The 14,617-nt window shown below is 40.6% G+C and overlaps 1 protein-coding gene across 1 annotated transcript in view; it reads right to left on the reverse strand.

The window, feature by feature from the left end:
- The window catches only part of SPOCK1 (SPARC (osteonectin), cwcv and kazal like domains proteoglycan 1), a 294,412-nt gene extending 282,095 nt beyond the window's left edge, over positions 1–12,317 (reverse strand). The window contains exons 1-2 of the mRNA XM_054079892.1: positions 12,140–12,317; positions 11,732–11,899 (exon numbers count right to left, since the gene is read on the reverse strand). Coding sequence (XP_053935867.1) covers positions 11,732–11,899 — 168 coding nt within the window. The 5' untranslated portion in view covers positions 12,140–12,317. The remainder of the gene's footprint in view (positions 1–11,731; positions 11,900–12,139) is intronic.
- Positions 12,318–14,617: the final 2,300 nt, after the last annotated feature.

Here is a 14,617-nt window from a genome sequence, read left to right on the forward strand (position 1 = left end):
AATTTCAATAACTCCTAATTTCAGGAAGCTTCAGCTTTAATACCAACCATGCCCTTAGGCTTCAGCTCAGTATCTTATTTTATATCTACATATCTCCTCATTAAGATCAAGTTTTACGGACAATCTTGCATCGATCTGGATGAAACCCATCAACTGCACCATCCCTGACCTATCAGTAATGGTCTTGCAGCGATGGAGGCAGGTTTCAAAATTGCTTCCCATTTGCAGCTTCTTTCGCTGCTAATGAAAAGCACAACCACGCTGAGCACAGGCCACGTCTATCTGCTCATTCTTGATCACACAGGGCCATGTTCTGCCATCAAACCACGGATGGCATATCTCAACAGAAACTCTGTGGTTACTTAAAAAATACCAGTAGCACAATATGGCCCTTAAGAAGTTGTTTGGATTTTTTTTTCCTTTACATACTATGACAACATCCTTGTCATACTGTGACAGCAGATGTTGGTTTAGAAGTGGAAGTTTCAATATATTTTAAAATGTTTATGAAATTGTTTATATTGTCTCTTTTATGAAGGCTTAAGAATTGTCCATTTATTCCCAAGTTTCTTGGGCTTACATTGTCTTCTCTTACAAGGCATTGCACTGGGATAGGAAATATTTACTCACAATTCCTAACAGCATTATGTCTGGGGGAAAAAAATTACCTTGCATCTCAGGTTATAAGAAGTTCATTACAAGCCATAAAATCTTTGCTCCGCCAATCATTTTAATGTTTATTAAGATGAGATGCATAAGACACAAAACATCTCTGCAAGAGAAAAGCCAAAGCCTTTATAGAAAGATAATGAGACTAGATATAAAAACACATCTGTGTCACAGAAGGATCATCGTTTCTGTCCACCTTGCCTTGTATTCCAGTGCAAATCAACCATTAAGTTTCTTGTTATATACAACTTCACTTTGTTATATAAGCATGAAGAGATTAATAAATCTGAGGCCACTGACTGGAGCTACTATATACTTCCTTATAAGCAAATACATCTGGTTTATCCATCTCCTTCATCCTGCAGAACTGCAGTTATATGCATAACTGACAGCTGTGCAATATTTTTCCTATTTATATTCATTCTAACTAAATGTGACATGATTTTTCTTTGGATGCTGTTGTCCTCAGTGAAGACAATGTGGAGCTCTGTGGTTGTGTTTAAGGAATATGGCAGACAATTCTGTATTTAAATCACTAACTATCCTGTGCCTATAGAAATCCTTACTGAATGCAGCACCACGGTGTTCTTTTACGTAAACAATTTCCTTTTTTAGTCATATGAAACAAGTTTTTCGAAAGATCAGTAGATATAAAATTTCTAAGTCATCAGTTTCACCAGATGTAATGTAACATTAAAATAAAATAAGATATAGGAAATATGTTTAGCACAATACCTCTACTTTAACAGAAGATACCTAGTCCCCCTTCAATATGAAATCAAACAAGTGGTGGACCTATCTAGTATTAAAGAAATAAATAACACCTAGCTATCATCAAAAAGATCAGTTACCCTGGTTTCACTTCAGGAAAAAAAAAAAAAAGGACAAAATTTATCCTTTATACACCTTGAGTGAAGCTTATGTTATTAAACAAGAGATGAATTTGTCCCAATAAACACTGCTGTCAAATACCAGCACATATATCCAAAGGAAGAACACAGACCTGTTAAGTTTTGTCTTTGTGCATTCCAACAAGGTGCAGAGCTCGGTAGAAGATCACTGTCCTGGGACTTAGATGACAAATTTTGTTGTTAGATCTGGCATTAGCTTGATGGATAACTCTGAACTAGCTTTGTTCTCTGCTTCCACATCTGTCTAATCTAGATATACATCTCCGTAGGCCTAAGCACATTGGAACAGTGCTTTGAGTCATAGCAAAGAATGCCACAAAAAGCCAAGATACTCTTAAATGAGAAAAAGGACTCTTCACATGCTTGGTGCAAACTGGGACACCAAGGGCAGGTTCGGCACTGGAAAGCTGCGAGCAGGACGGGCTCTGCTGTACCACAGCAGATCAACGCATTCGGCAAACTCCCCAAGAGCAAGGAGTACAATTAGGCATCGGCTCATCCACAACTACCAGCAGACTAACACAGTTCTCCTAGAAGTCAGTGTTCAAAGTACAACAGACTTGGATAAAGGAACGATGTTTCAAAACAGTTCCTTTAGGTACCGTTGCTACACATTTGTATGTACTGTAAACGTTTAAGATACTGATACGCAGCCCTCAAAAGAGGAAGGAGAAGAAACACATTGGAATAATATGGAAAGGTAATTAGTTCAGTATCTATGTAGCACAGTTCTGTGGATATATTTTAATTCAGTGGTTTTGAGATGACAGCAGAAGAAGAAAACATGAAACTGGTCACCTCAGCTATGGGGCTGAGAAGAGAGAGGGAGGTGGGATCACTGTCACCGTAATTCTGAATTTTTAAGAATTTATTAGTATTTACCAATTGCAAACAAATTCCACCAAGAACCTCAACATCTCCACCTCCATCTTCTGTTCAGGTTCAAGTTGTCTAACTGCTAGAACTTGAAGAGAAAGGCAGACAAGACAGTATGCAAACAATGCTGAAATAAACTTCTGAATAGCCAATGGAATTCAGGGAAGGAATGGCAAAGACAGATCTCCAAGTGAAAAAGCACATAAATATTCACAGTATATGCTGTGAAATTTCAAATGAAATGTGTTCACAGCTGAATTTCCTGATTAGACAGTCTCCAAGTAATCTGCACACTCAGACAAGTATTGCTACCTCCATCAATGCCAGTGTTAGTCAGAATTCAGCTGTAAGCCATGATATATTGAAACCTTTTTCACAAACCAATCTGAACATAGTTACACTAGCAGTAATTTTTAATAAAGTATTTTTCTATCTGTCCAGGAGAAAGCAATCACTGAAGTGGATTTATGACACTAAGTTCATTAAGAGGACAGCTAAGATCATAGAATTAATTGATGCCCCTTTGTAGCTATTTAATGAGAATGATTTTCTGTTACCCTGGATTACAAACCAAGTTATAGAAGTGACAGATAAAAACCAATCTACTCACTGCCAAAACCTCTATTAGGTAGCTTAGCCATTTATCTGTAAACTGAATTTTGAATAATATCTTAGACTTGAAACTCATTAGATATTAGGTGTTCAGTCCAAATGTGTAATTTCATTTTAGCTGCCAACCTGCAACAGCAAATCCACCCACGATAACTGCTGGAGTTATCTGCCTGATGACAAAGTACTTCCATGGAGTTAAGACTACGTAACTTAATGTATAAAACAGAGTTAAGTGATGGAAATACAGAAGTTCACACCAGAAGCAGGAGCATTACCTTAACTTTGCTCTATTTCAACTCCACTTTCTTGTTTTGCTCAGAATCTATAAAATGTGTACTTTGTAGACTACAGATGTTTGATTTTCAGATAGTTTGATTCTTTCAGGGACTCCGAGGGAGTGGCTTCTGTTTATGCTGGCCAGACACCTGATCTTTCAGCCTTTTCCAATCACACAACGTCCTCCAAAAAGCCAAAATGAACTTTTTAATCTAACTGGACCTTCATGTACAGTTGTTCTTTGTCTAAGAGAACGGGAAGATGAGGAATACGAGAATCAAACTCAGGCCTCACTAAAGTCTTTGAGAATTTGGTCATCAGCTTCAACATAACCAAGATGTCATCACAGCTCTTTTGGATGACTCTCACTTTTGGTTACACAAGGGAAGAAATAATTAAAAGAGTCACTGACTAAACAGATGTTATCGAAATGAGTTTTCATGTCTTAGGGATAATACTTGACCTCCATTTCTCTCATAAAGTCCTGCCTCTCGTAAAACCAGCTCAGCTGCCCCACCCCAAACTCAGACAGTCTTGTTCCTATTCCATCCTCAAAAAACGCACACATTGGTAAAGACACACTGAATGAAATTACATATTTCTAGCCTCCTGGTTAAAATCATAAATATAGAGCCAGCAGCTAAAATACCCGATACAAAAAAAAAAAAAAAAAGCAATAATCTCTGTGATGCTCAAAACACAATATCATAACTAAGCTTTAAGTTTTGCCACATGAGAATAATAAGCCAAATTTTCTCAACCCTAGTTGAGAAATTGTCCTAGTCCTGGACAATTTACCCGAAATAAAACTAATATTATTTGACTATGGATATTTGAGCCTGATAACAGTTGTTACACTAACAGACATCAGAAGTCAGCCTCCAATGAGAATTGTCAAAGCACTCATTTTATATTACACTGACACGGTTTGACACAACACACTGTTCATTCATAAAAGGTCATCATCCCCCACCCCACCCCTATTTTCCTCCTACAAGAGTGAATTTTGACAAACAGATAAATAAAATCTATCCCACAACTGTATGGTACAGGTTTTCATTGCTGGGTTGTTTTTTTTTTGTCCTTACAAAGCTGCAGAATACCCTTCAGATCATTATATTTCCTATAGCTCCCACTGCAACTCTTACAACTTACAGTCTACATCCAGAAATGTAACGGAACACTCACCTCCCAGGAACCTGACAAAATTACAGCTTAAACTTATAATAAAGTGAGCCCTGATGGGAAAGAAATCCTATAAAATTAGAGGGTGGGGAAACAGTTGAATGTAAGAACAGTTCCTCTAAAAAGCCATAAAACATATTAGTGAAAACTTCAAATCTACAGAATTCCAGAGCAGGGATATGATTTGTGACTGGAGTGTACAGAACATTTCTGTAAGTGAGGCAATTACTCACGTTATAATTTGAAACATATAATACAGAAACTAACACTCTAGTTTTCCACTGACCTATTTAGGTTTGGAGTCTTAGGTAATTCCTAGGGAAGCTGGCTAAGTGTCAGTTAATTACAAAAAGCTGGCCCTCTGTACCTTCCAAGTTCATTATTCTGACATAAATGCCATTATTTTCCCCCTTGTCCACTGGAGAAGGAAAGTGTCAAGTTTGAGTAAGGCATTTTTAGTAAGCATATCTCTTCTGTTTATAAGAAGCTGATTCTGAATTGCATTTGCACAGATGCAGTCTCGTGTTCTGCTGTGCTTTTAAACTCCATGCAGCTTTGGCAAGTACATCTCAGCTGTACTTTTCAGTCACATTCATATTCCAGTCTTGTCCCTCTGTTGAGTAAGAACTGCCCTAAGAGACAACCCACGCTAAGAGTGTCTAGGTAGACTTATAAATCACATTTCAGCTCTGCTGTACTTTAGTCCAGGTCCACTGAAATCCATACACAGTCTTCACCTTCAGTTAAATCTCAAGGTGGGTTTGGAATGATAATCTCCTGGGAAGCAAGCCTGAGGTGCCTGTGTCACATCACATAACTCAGCCACTTTATTGAGTGAGTACATCCATTACCTAGCTAGTACATACTCTTCAAGTGTACTGTAACCTTCCTTGAGACTATTTTCACTACTACATGAATGAATGGTTTCTCCAGGAAAATATGTATTGATCACTGAATCACAGAAAAATCTGTGCTTACATTTGAGGTGAAGAAATAAGCAAGTGATATTCCAGTAATAAATTGTTGCAGAAAAGCACTTAATTCTGTCTGCAGACCTAAATACAACACAGGAAAAGAAAATGCAACCCCAAGCAAAGTAGCTTCCCCATAGCATCTTGAAATTGGTTGAGTCCTTGGTAGTGAGATGACATTGAAAGTAGGTACCTGCCAGGGAGGAGACAGCAGAAAGAACCCAGTTTACACAAATGAACTGTTATCTCAAAATTCCCAATGGATCACGGGATCCTTGGGTATCACAGATCAGGTTCCACCACACTAGAAGCTGTACAGACAGGGAGCAAGTCAACCATCTGCAAGCAGCTTTAAACTTAATGAACAGACACATGGGATATAAAATTCCAACACCTATAGAAACCCTAAATCCAGTATTTTGTTACAGTTTACTACATCATAGTCTTTTCTGATAACATACAAGTGATATATTGAAACTGAAGTGCTCATTATGATAACTTTTTAAAACATAACTGTGGGTAGAGTAATAACTTTATTCCTGAATTCAAGAATAAGGTTATTTTAGTCAATATTTATCTAATTACTTTGTTATCTCAACTTCCAGCAAGACAGCTTTTGCTGTCCCTGTCTCAGTAAACATTCTAAAGTAAACCTACTCTTAAAAAATTAGCTTTGTGTGAGTGAACTAATAAAGTATATTATTTCAAACCAGGCTCTTTTACCCCCTAGGATGCTGGAAGGCCTCTAGCTTGCCAACTCCGTAAAAAAATCATCTTTCTTAAATTTCATCAACTAGAAGTGCTCCCAAAATTCCTAATTAAGTATTCACTGCTGTATTCATTGTATGATTTTTATTTCTTCAACAGAACCAGAAATCTTTCATTTTATACATTCCTACAATGTGTTTGCCCTCCTCAGAGTAGCATTACTTTCGTTACTTAGAATAACTCTGCGAATCAATAAAAGTACACAGGTTTTCCTTCTCATCTATCTCAAACCGAGCAGCCAGGAACCAGAATAAATTCATGTTAGCTCTCCACTCCATGACCTTCTACTTTGTACTTTTAAATTTCATTTCATTTCTATTACTCGAGTTCTCAAGGTCTTCCAATTCTGCCTGCTTGGTATTCCAATCCCTTCTCAGTATTGGTCAAGTTTTCCAATTCTCTGCTACCAAGTTTCACTGCCACACTTCTAATTTTGGGCTAAACAAATCAGAGAAAGATATGTGCAACAAGGGGAAAAGCATAGCAGGAGTGTGAAGAGCCAGTCCAACAGTCAGTGGCAAAGCTGGAACGATGTAGGTCCCCCAGTTTCTAGTCCTGTATTTGGTTTGTCAGCTAACACTGCACTGCTGACCAGGTGTAAGGAGGAACCCATAGGCTCAGAAAGCTAATGTGCATTAATAGCTGACAAAATTGTGTCTTCAGAGGATCCTATCAGGGGTTGGCAGTCTTTTATCAACTTGAGAAATCTAATATCTAATCTAATCTTTTTACATATTCATGCTGTTGATAGTCATACGTTACTATTTATCCACAATAAGCCTGAGAAATGTACAAACACAGATGATGACACTTCATGCCTTGCTTCTTAAGACACGCAAAAACTCAAACCATCTCCAGGCATATAATGCATGGGGGATTTAACATGATAGCGTGAAGTGAAACTCTGTGAGCAATAAAATTTAGAGAAACAGTTTAGCTGATGCTCAGAACGTGGTCTGGCAGCCTGCCATGCATAAACACGCACTGAAACCAGAGTTCAAGCCAAGATTCTTAACTTTCAACTTCACAGAAATTCCTACTATGCTTTATACTAGATCTGCTAAGTTCATTTAATTTTTTCTCCCTTTTTGCAGTTTAATCCATAGCTAGTTGAACATACTACGTGTTATATATAAGTATTAATAATGCAATAGACATAACTCCAAGCAGAAACAATAGAATTAATCTGTTCATATGATTTCGATTAGAGACAGGCAAGCACCAAGAGGGCACTTACTCTACGTTTTCTGTGCCAAGCCTCCATGAACACAATGAGATGCTGCAGTGTGACCCGTTACAATACTGTGTATGGCTAGACACATAATAAATGCCTTCTAAGACTCATAAGAATTCACTTCGAGCTCCTCTTAAGCCAAAGGATCTCTCTTGACAGATTTGATCAAAAGATTGAGGCCTTAGCTTCTGTTTTCATAATATCAAAAGGTCTAATTTGACTCTCATATCCCTGATATCTGCTTTTCCAAGCCTCAAGTCTGTACAAAGGAAAAAGCTGCACTTCCTTCCTACAGATTCCAGCTTGCTTACTTTTTTTCTTTTTCTAGTCATAGTTATATTGATTTAGTTCTTATGTTTTGGATACTTACGAAACTAGACATAGTCAATTACTTAAGCATGTATCAACCCACATGCAGTAAGTGTATTAGGTGAATAATAAAGTCCATGTTATCACAGATCCCGAGCTCTGTCTTTTCATTTTAACAGCTTCAACACACAGTCGTCAGGAACACAAATACTATTATCCCCAGTTATAAAATGGGACTTAAGAGAGATGATTTTCTCTTTGGTCACACAAAGTCCATGGCAGAAAAGGAAAAGGGGGTTGAAAACAGGGGTATCAAGTTCAGATTATACTGAAAGCTTTTTACTACATCAGATATGACACCATTTTTGATATTGGAAATCTGGACACTAGACAAGATTTCTAACACCACGCGCTTCACAACAGATCGGTCACAGGCTCTGCTTGTTTTCAAAAATGGAGCAAATTGTGTTCAAATAATGTGAAAAGATTGTATTGTAAAATATTGGTTTAACCAGACCCCTTGAGGCCTTTTGAAAATGTTGACAGGTCATCATTTCGCACTATTAAATTCAGTGAGACTTAAAAATTTAGCCTGATTATGTGGACATAATACAGACATCAAATGAGGTGTACTCCTGTGCACTCTTTCCACAGAGGAGTAATGACTGCTGGGCCATTAAGTTCAACTACCATGCCGTCTTTGTCCAAAAGAAATATGGGTCATACTAAAAAAAGCAATCAATAGCCGCCTTCTCAAATCAGGCCATGTAGGACCATAGCTCAATAAGGCTGACCAACCAATTGATTGTGAAAAGAACAACTGAAAAAGTTGAGAGGAGCCCAATTTAACATTTTATATGCAATCAGCTGTACAAAAAAAAAAAAGATTTAAAAAAAACCACTGGTACTGCAAATTTCTAACAGATTTATATGGACATATGTGTGCACAGATGTTTGTGCTGCACACACGCACGGAGTTTGAAGTGGCCACACCCAAAACAATCAGCTCTCAGGTCTAAATGTGCAGTGTTTTGCCAGCTGTGCGGAAAGACGTGGTTAGGTAAATATTTGTGCAATTGTATTTATATAACGTGACATAAAATTCAGGAAGCTACTAAAGCTAATTATGCTAATGACTGTAAACTTGCTTCCAATTTACTGGCTACAAACTGGAGAGGGGCAGATTTAGACTGGAAATAAGGAGGAATTTCTTCACCATGAGGGTGGTGAGGCGGTGGCGCAGGCTATCCAGGGAAGCTGTGGCTGCCCCATCCCTGGAGGGGTTCAAGGCCAGGTTGGATGGGCCTTGGGCAGCCTGAGCCAATGGGAGGTGTCCCTGCCCATCACAGGGGGTTGGAACTAAATGATCTTTAAGTTCCCTTCCAACCCAAACTATTCCATGATTCTGCTGATTTATAGGGTATGATCCCGACCTTCTGCTCTGTAGTGTCTGTAGTATCAGACCCAAGAAGGTTTTTAACTGCAAAGCCACTTTAATACTCTGCAAAGCCCACATCCAGAACCTCATGGAGTAAGGATGTGTATATTGCTATAACAAAGGGAAGATGGGAAGATTGTTTCCTCACTATCAACAGCTATGAATGAAATGCTCATGCACAGCAGTTAATACTCTTACGCTGCATCTCGCCAGGCAGTTTTGCACAAACGTTTTAACGATCTATCCCCAACAACACAGCCACGAAGCAAGGACCAGATTTCTTCTAATGACATCTCTGCATGCAAGAAGCGTGCTGTGTCTACCATACCTGCCATGCTGGCAGCAATTCTACCTATGTATGTCCTCATCTCTCACACAGAACCTCTCACAGCAGATGCAGTAAAACAGTTTGGTTGAAGATAAGTTATAAAGAGCTTAATTAAATACACAAGTTTTTTTATATTTTCTTTTTTGGAAAAAGCCTAGAAGGAGACAATTAGCCTCTGTTAATTTAGCACATAAATGGTTTCATGGATAATCAAATACATTCCTAACATGCCAGTTTTGAAGTAATTAAATAGAACCATTAAGACGGCTAGGTATAAGGATACCTAAACTTTGCATGAACTTTATACTATTTGCTTTCATTGGTTAAGAGGGGTTTATTCCATAAAATGATTCTTCCTCTAGAAAAGAGTTGAGGCTTTACAGTTTTTGTTAGCATTTTCAGAACGTCTGATAAAGCATTTTCCATTGTGAAACCTTAAAACATGAAAGAGATAATCTTCATAAACATCTTCTCCAAGAAGAAGAATTTCTCTGACAATTAGACTTGTGAGATTAGGGAAAGGGGATGAGAACAGAAGTTACGAGGACTCCAGGCTTCAAGGAAATAAAAAAAAAAAAAGAAAAGCTACATAAAATGAAATAAAAAACTTTAAGCTTAAGGTCTCAATTTGGAAGGAGGTTGTTGAAAAATGTCCCCATTTAAAAGCTGTTTCAGATTAATTTGTCAGTCCTTCATTCAATTTACCATTTTCAAATGATGCCAAATTCTCACATGAAACTGTAAGTAGAAATGAACAAGTAAAAATCCTAGACTTGAGTTCCCCAGGAGACTAAACCAGATATTAACAAAGATTCCCATGGAGCCTGGTTAAAATCCATGAAGCCATATTACCTGTAGAATCCCCCAAGTAAAATACTAGTTACTGCACTAGCACTGCTTTTCCAGACTCCTAATATAGGAGAACTTCAACAGTGCAGTAGGTGAATGTCATCACAGTGATTGCAAACAAATACACGTTCTGACGTAGCTGTTGATAACAGCGTTAAGGCCATACTTTGTTATACTAAGATTCAGAGCAGCGTGATTTCTGACCACAATAACAGAAAAATACAGAATAAGATGGGGAAGAAGAGGTCACATTGAACTGTGAGACTTGGACTTCCTCTTTGCAAAGTACGATACAGTGCTAAGACCACAGAGAGAAACACACAGCATCACAGTTTAACTTGTTAATGTATTATAAACACCAGAGCTTCCTAAACAAACAAAATTCTCACACAACAGAGCCAGCAGGGCTGCTAGCAGCTCTGCTCTTCCCTTTCCTGGAGTCACGCTGCAGCCACAGCACACAAATCCCATGCAATAAACAGCACTAAACCTCAATGTGCTCATGACCAACAGCAGCAGTAATGTTTCTCTTATCCAGCCTTGGGCAGACTGAAGCAGGGTTTTCTGTGGGTATTCCAAGAAAGCTTTTTCAGCGTGTGGACAGCAGAAGCAAAAGGAGCTCCACAAATATTAAATATTTACCATAAATGTTGCATTTCCCTTTTTCCAGTCATTGACTTAATACACGCAATTGTATTCAAAGCAGGGGAATTCAAGCATTAATTTTAAGCTTAAGAAAGTGATTTGTTTTCTGCAGTTACGTGTCATAACACATCTTGAAGTTATCCTGTTCACCAGACTAATAAAAACAACCTGAATCAAAGCATTGCTTCCTCCAGCCCTGAACCAGCAAAAGATCTCCATGAGCAGAATTCACAATAAAATGTTTTCCACCAAATCCGCAGGAAAAAAAAGCTTCACTGTTTACCACCTTGTGGCTTGAACTGGTAAATATTCCCTTCTAACACACACACATACAGACACACACACCTCGTTTGATCATTTTACAGTTAACGACCCTCTTAAACAGCACAGAAACTTCACCCAAAGTTGGTCTCCAAAGGAAAACTGATGCTCACACGCTGTCAGCCAGACTGACACCCAAGCCGAGCTGCCCCGATCGGTGGGATAATCAGGAATGCCAGGACTGCCTGTCCAGCTTCCAAACAGCTCTGAACATCCTTCAAGCACCAACCGGCTGCCCAAGCTGCATCTCTCCTCCACCCACAGCATCCGAGCGGTCGAAAGGATGCTCCGGCCAAACGGAACAAACGAGAAGCACGCGTTAAACGAAGAAGTACTTACATCCCTGAATTTGTTCCAATACTTGTCTTTATCGTACTGCGAGACGGTGCTGAGCCATTTGTCGTTGTCCAGAAAACTGCCGTGATTGCCGTTACTCGTGAGGATTTCGGGATGCCGGCTCTCCACTTGCAGGAAGCACCAGGCAGCGATCACCAGCACCCCCGACATCTGCAAGGAGAGGAGAAGCTGGCAACTTTGCGGGCACCCAACTTAGGGCTCGCCTCCCCTCCTCCCCTCCTCGCCAACTTCAGCCGGCTCCGCTGGGACCCGCCGGCAAGAACCAGCCCGAGCCAACGGGGGCACCTGGCGCCCGGCTGAGGGCCAACACAGCGCTTCGAACCCCGAGAACGCCTCCCAGCGCTGCCTCCGCCAAGTTTGGATGCTAAGGGGTGGAGAGGATGCTCCTACCTCCGAGCGGGGCCGTATGCACCGTGCACGAAGCCTCCTGCACCTCCTCCCGCTCTTGCTGCCGCCGCTCTCCTTTGTGCCGCGGGTGGCAGCGCCAGACCAGCCCCGAGCAGGCGCTCGCAGCCCCTCCGTCCGCGTCTCTCTCTGCGCGCGCCTCAATGGGCGGTGGGCGCCGAGCTCTGGCGCCACCTACAGGCGGCGCGGGGCAGCGCGCACCTGCAGCGCGCGCGGGCGGGGCCGGGCGGGGCGGGGCGGGGTGGGGCGGGGCTCGCGGTCCCAGAGGTGCCCTCAGGGCTGTGGAGGCGGGGAGGGGCTCGGAGGGAGCAGGATGGGGGTCCTCGCAAAAGCCACAGAGACATAAAACTGGCCTTAATAACATAAAAAACCACAACTGTTTGTAAGCCCTGCGTAGGGTGGGGCTGTCCCGAGTCAGGGGGTCCACAGTTTCCAGAAAGGGTGGGATTTCAAAGGGGTGGGAGTCATAGAATTGTGAGAAACACTCGTGAACTCGTAAAACGTTGAAAAGGGCAAAGTCTTCCAAGCAAAGGCAATGATATTTTTATTTTACAATTTATTGAATCACCAGGTTGGAAAAGACCTCTTGGATCATCGAGTCCAACCATTCCTCTCTGCCACTAAACCGTGGCCCTGAGCACCTCATCTGCCCATCTTTCAAGTCCCTTCAGAGATGGTGACTCAATCCCCTCCCTGGGCAGCCTCTGCCAGACCCTTTCGGTGAAAATTTTGTTCCTCATGTCCAATCTGACCCTCCCCTGGTGCAGTTTGAGGCCATTCCCTCTTGTCCTATCCCCTATCACTTGGGAGAAGAGCCCAGCTCCCTCCTCCCCACAATCTCCTTTCAGGCAGTTGTAGAGAGCAATAAAATCTCTCCTCAGCCTCGTCTTCTCCAGGCTAAACATCCCCAGGTCCCTCAGCTGCTCCTCGTAAGACTCGTTCTCCAGCCCCCTCACCAGCTTCATTGCTCTTCTCTGGACACACTCTGAATTGAATGTCCTTCTAAGAAAGGCGTCACATCTTACAAAAGCAGTGGATATATATACTGGTTTTCGACGAAGAACTGTGTAAATCCTCAAAGAATATTCTTTTTTTTTGATTATCCAACCATGTGTGGAGACTCCCTTCAGGTTATCTCCTGACCTACAGCTACATCTTACAAGACAGGTCTATATAACAAGATAATTAAGCATACAAATCAGCTGCAGCAAAACTTATCAATTCTCACAGAATCACAGAAGAGTCTGGGAGGGAAGAGACCTTAAAGAGGACTGAGGAGGTGGGAAAGAGAGCTGGGTGTCTTCCTGGATCAGGATTTAGGTGGGTTTGTTGCTGTATCCATCCCCAAGGACTGAGAGGAAGGCATTCTTCTATTTCAAGGAGGGAAAATTCACACACACAATTGATTTTTAAAGTATGGAGTGGAGGTACTCATCGATGGTCTCATTCTCTGCACCTGGATAGAAGAAAGACCTCATCCCCTGCTAATTAATGTGATGCTTGTAAATGAGAACATACACTATTGCTGACCATTCATTTTGAATACACCTGTGACTGCTGTTCCATAATATATTCTTCAAATATGGTTTGTTAAACCATCTTTTAAACTCTGCTTTTTCTCTCCAAGAAAGCTGCCAACAAGGTTAATTCCACTTTTCCCAGGCAGACGCATTAGGGGTTTCTTTAGTAACATAGGAAAGTTTATTAATTTTTTACGGCTGTATCAGAGCACTGAACTCAATATACAGTTCTATGCCTAGATCTGGTTTTAAAAACAGTTTCTAAATCACGTCTAACCACAGTAAAGCCTCTGAGACTGAAAAAACAATGAAGGCTTATTAATTTTAACAGCAGAGGACAAGTACATACGTACATAAATAACCTGTGTGGCACATACCTCCCCCTGGTGCCCATAGAATCTAATGAAAGCGACATGCCTGCGGGAGGGGCAAAACAGAAGCAACAGAAGCAACAAATAAAAGAAATTCAAGCCAAAACCCTACAGATCTGGATATAAATTTGTATCCAAATGCCTTGCTCCACCTTCCTTCCTATATTGGAAAATACCATATTTCTGGTGGTGGTCCAGGATGAGAATTCCTCTCAAATATTTCTCTGTTGTGCACAGATAGTCCTATAAAACTGTTAGTTTCAATGACAGATAAGGTTTATATAACTTCCACCTGGCAAGGTGAATACAATCTTTCTCCTTTCTTACTTAGATTAACAGACTACTGTGCAGTTTATTCTGAATGAGTCTTTTCTGTAAGGCTTTTAACAACAGGGAATCTGTCTTCTCTGCACAGACACTGAAGATCTTGCACCATCTTAAATCTTATGGTTAAGAGATTTCCCCGGTGAGCTTACAGAAATCTATTGCCATTCAGCTATATGCAGTTCCACTTGACTCCTGTGTTTCACCCCAGGCATTGCTGCATTTCAGCGCCATCATACACAAACCAC

This window comes from Cuculus canorus, chromosome 14, assembly GCF_017976375.1.
Source record: "Cuculus canorus isolate bCucCan1 chromosome 14, bCucCan1.pri, whole genome shotgun sequence".
NCBI lineage: Eukaryota > Metazoa > Chordata > Aves > Cuculiformes > Cuculidae > Cuculus > Cuculus canorus.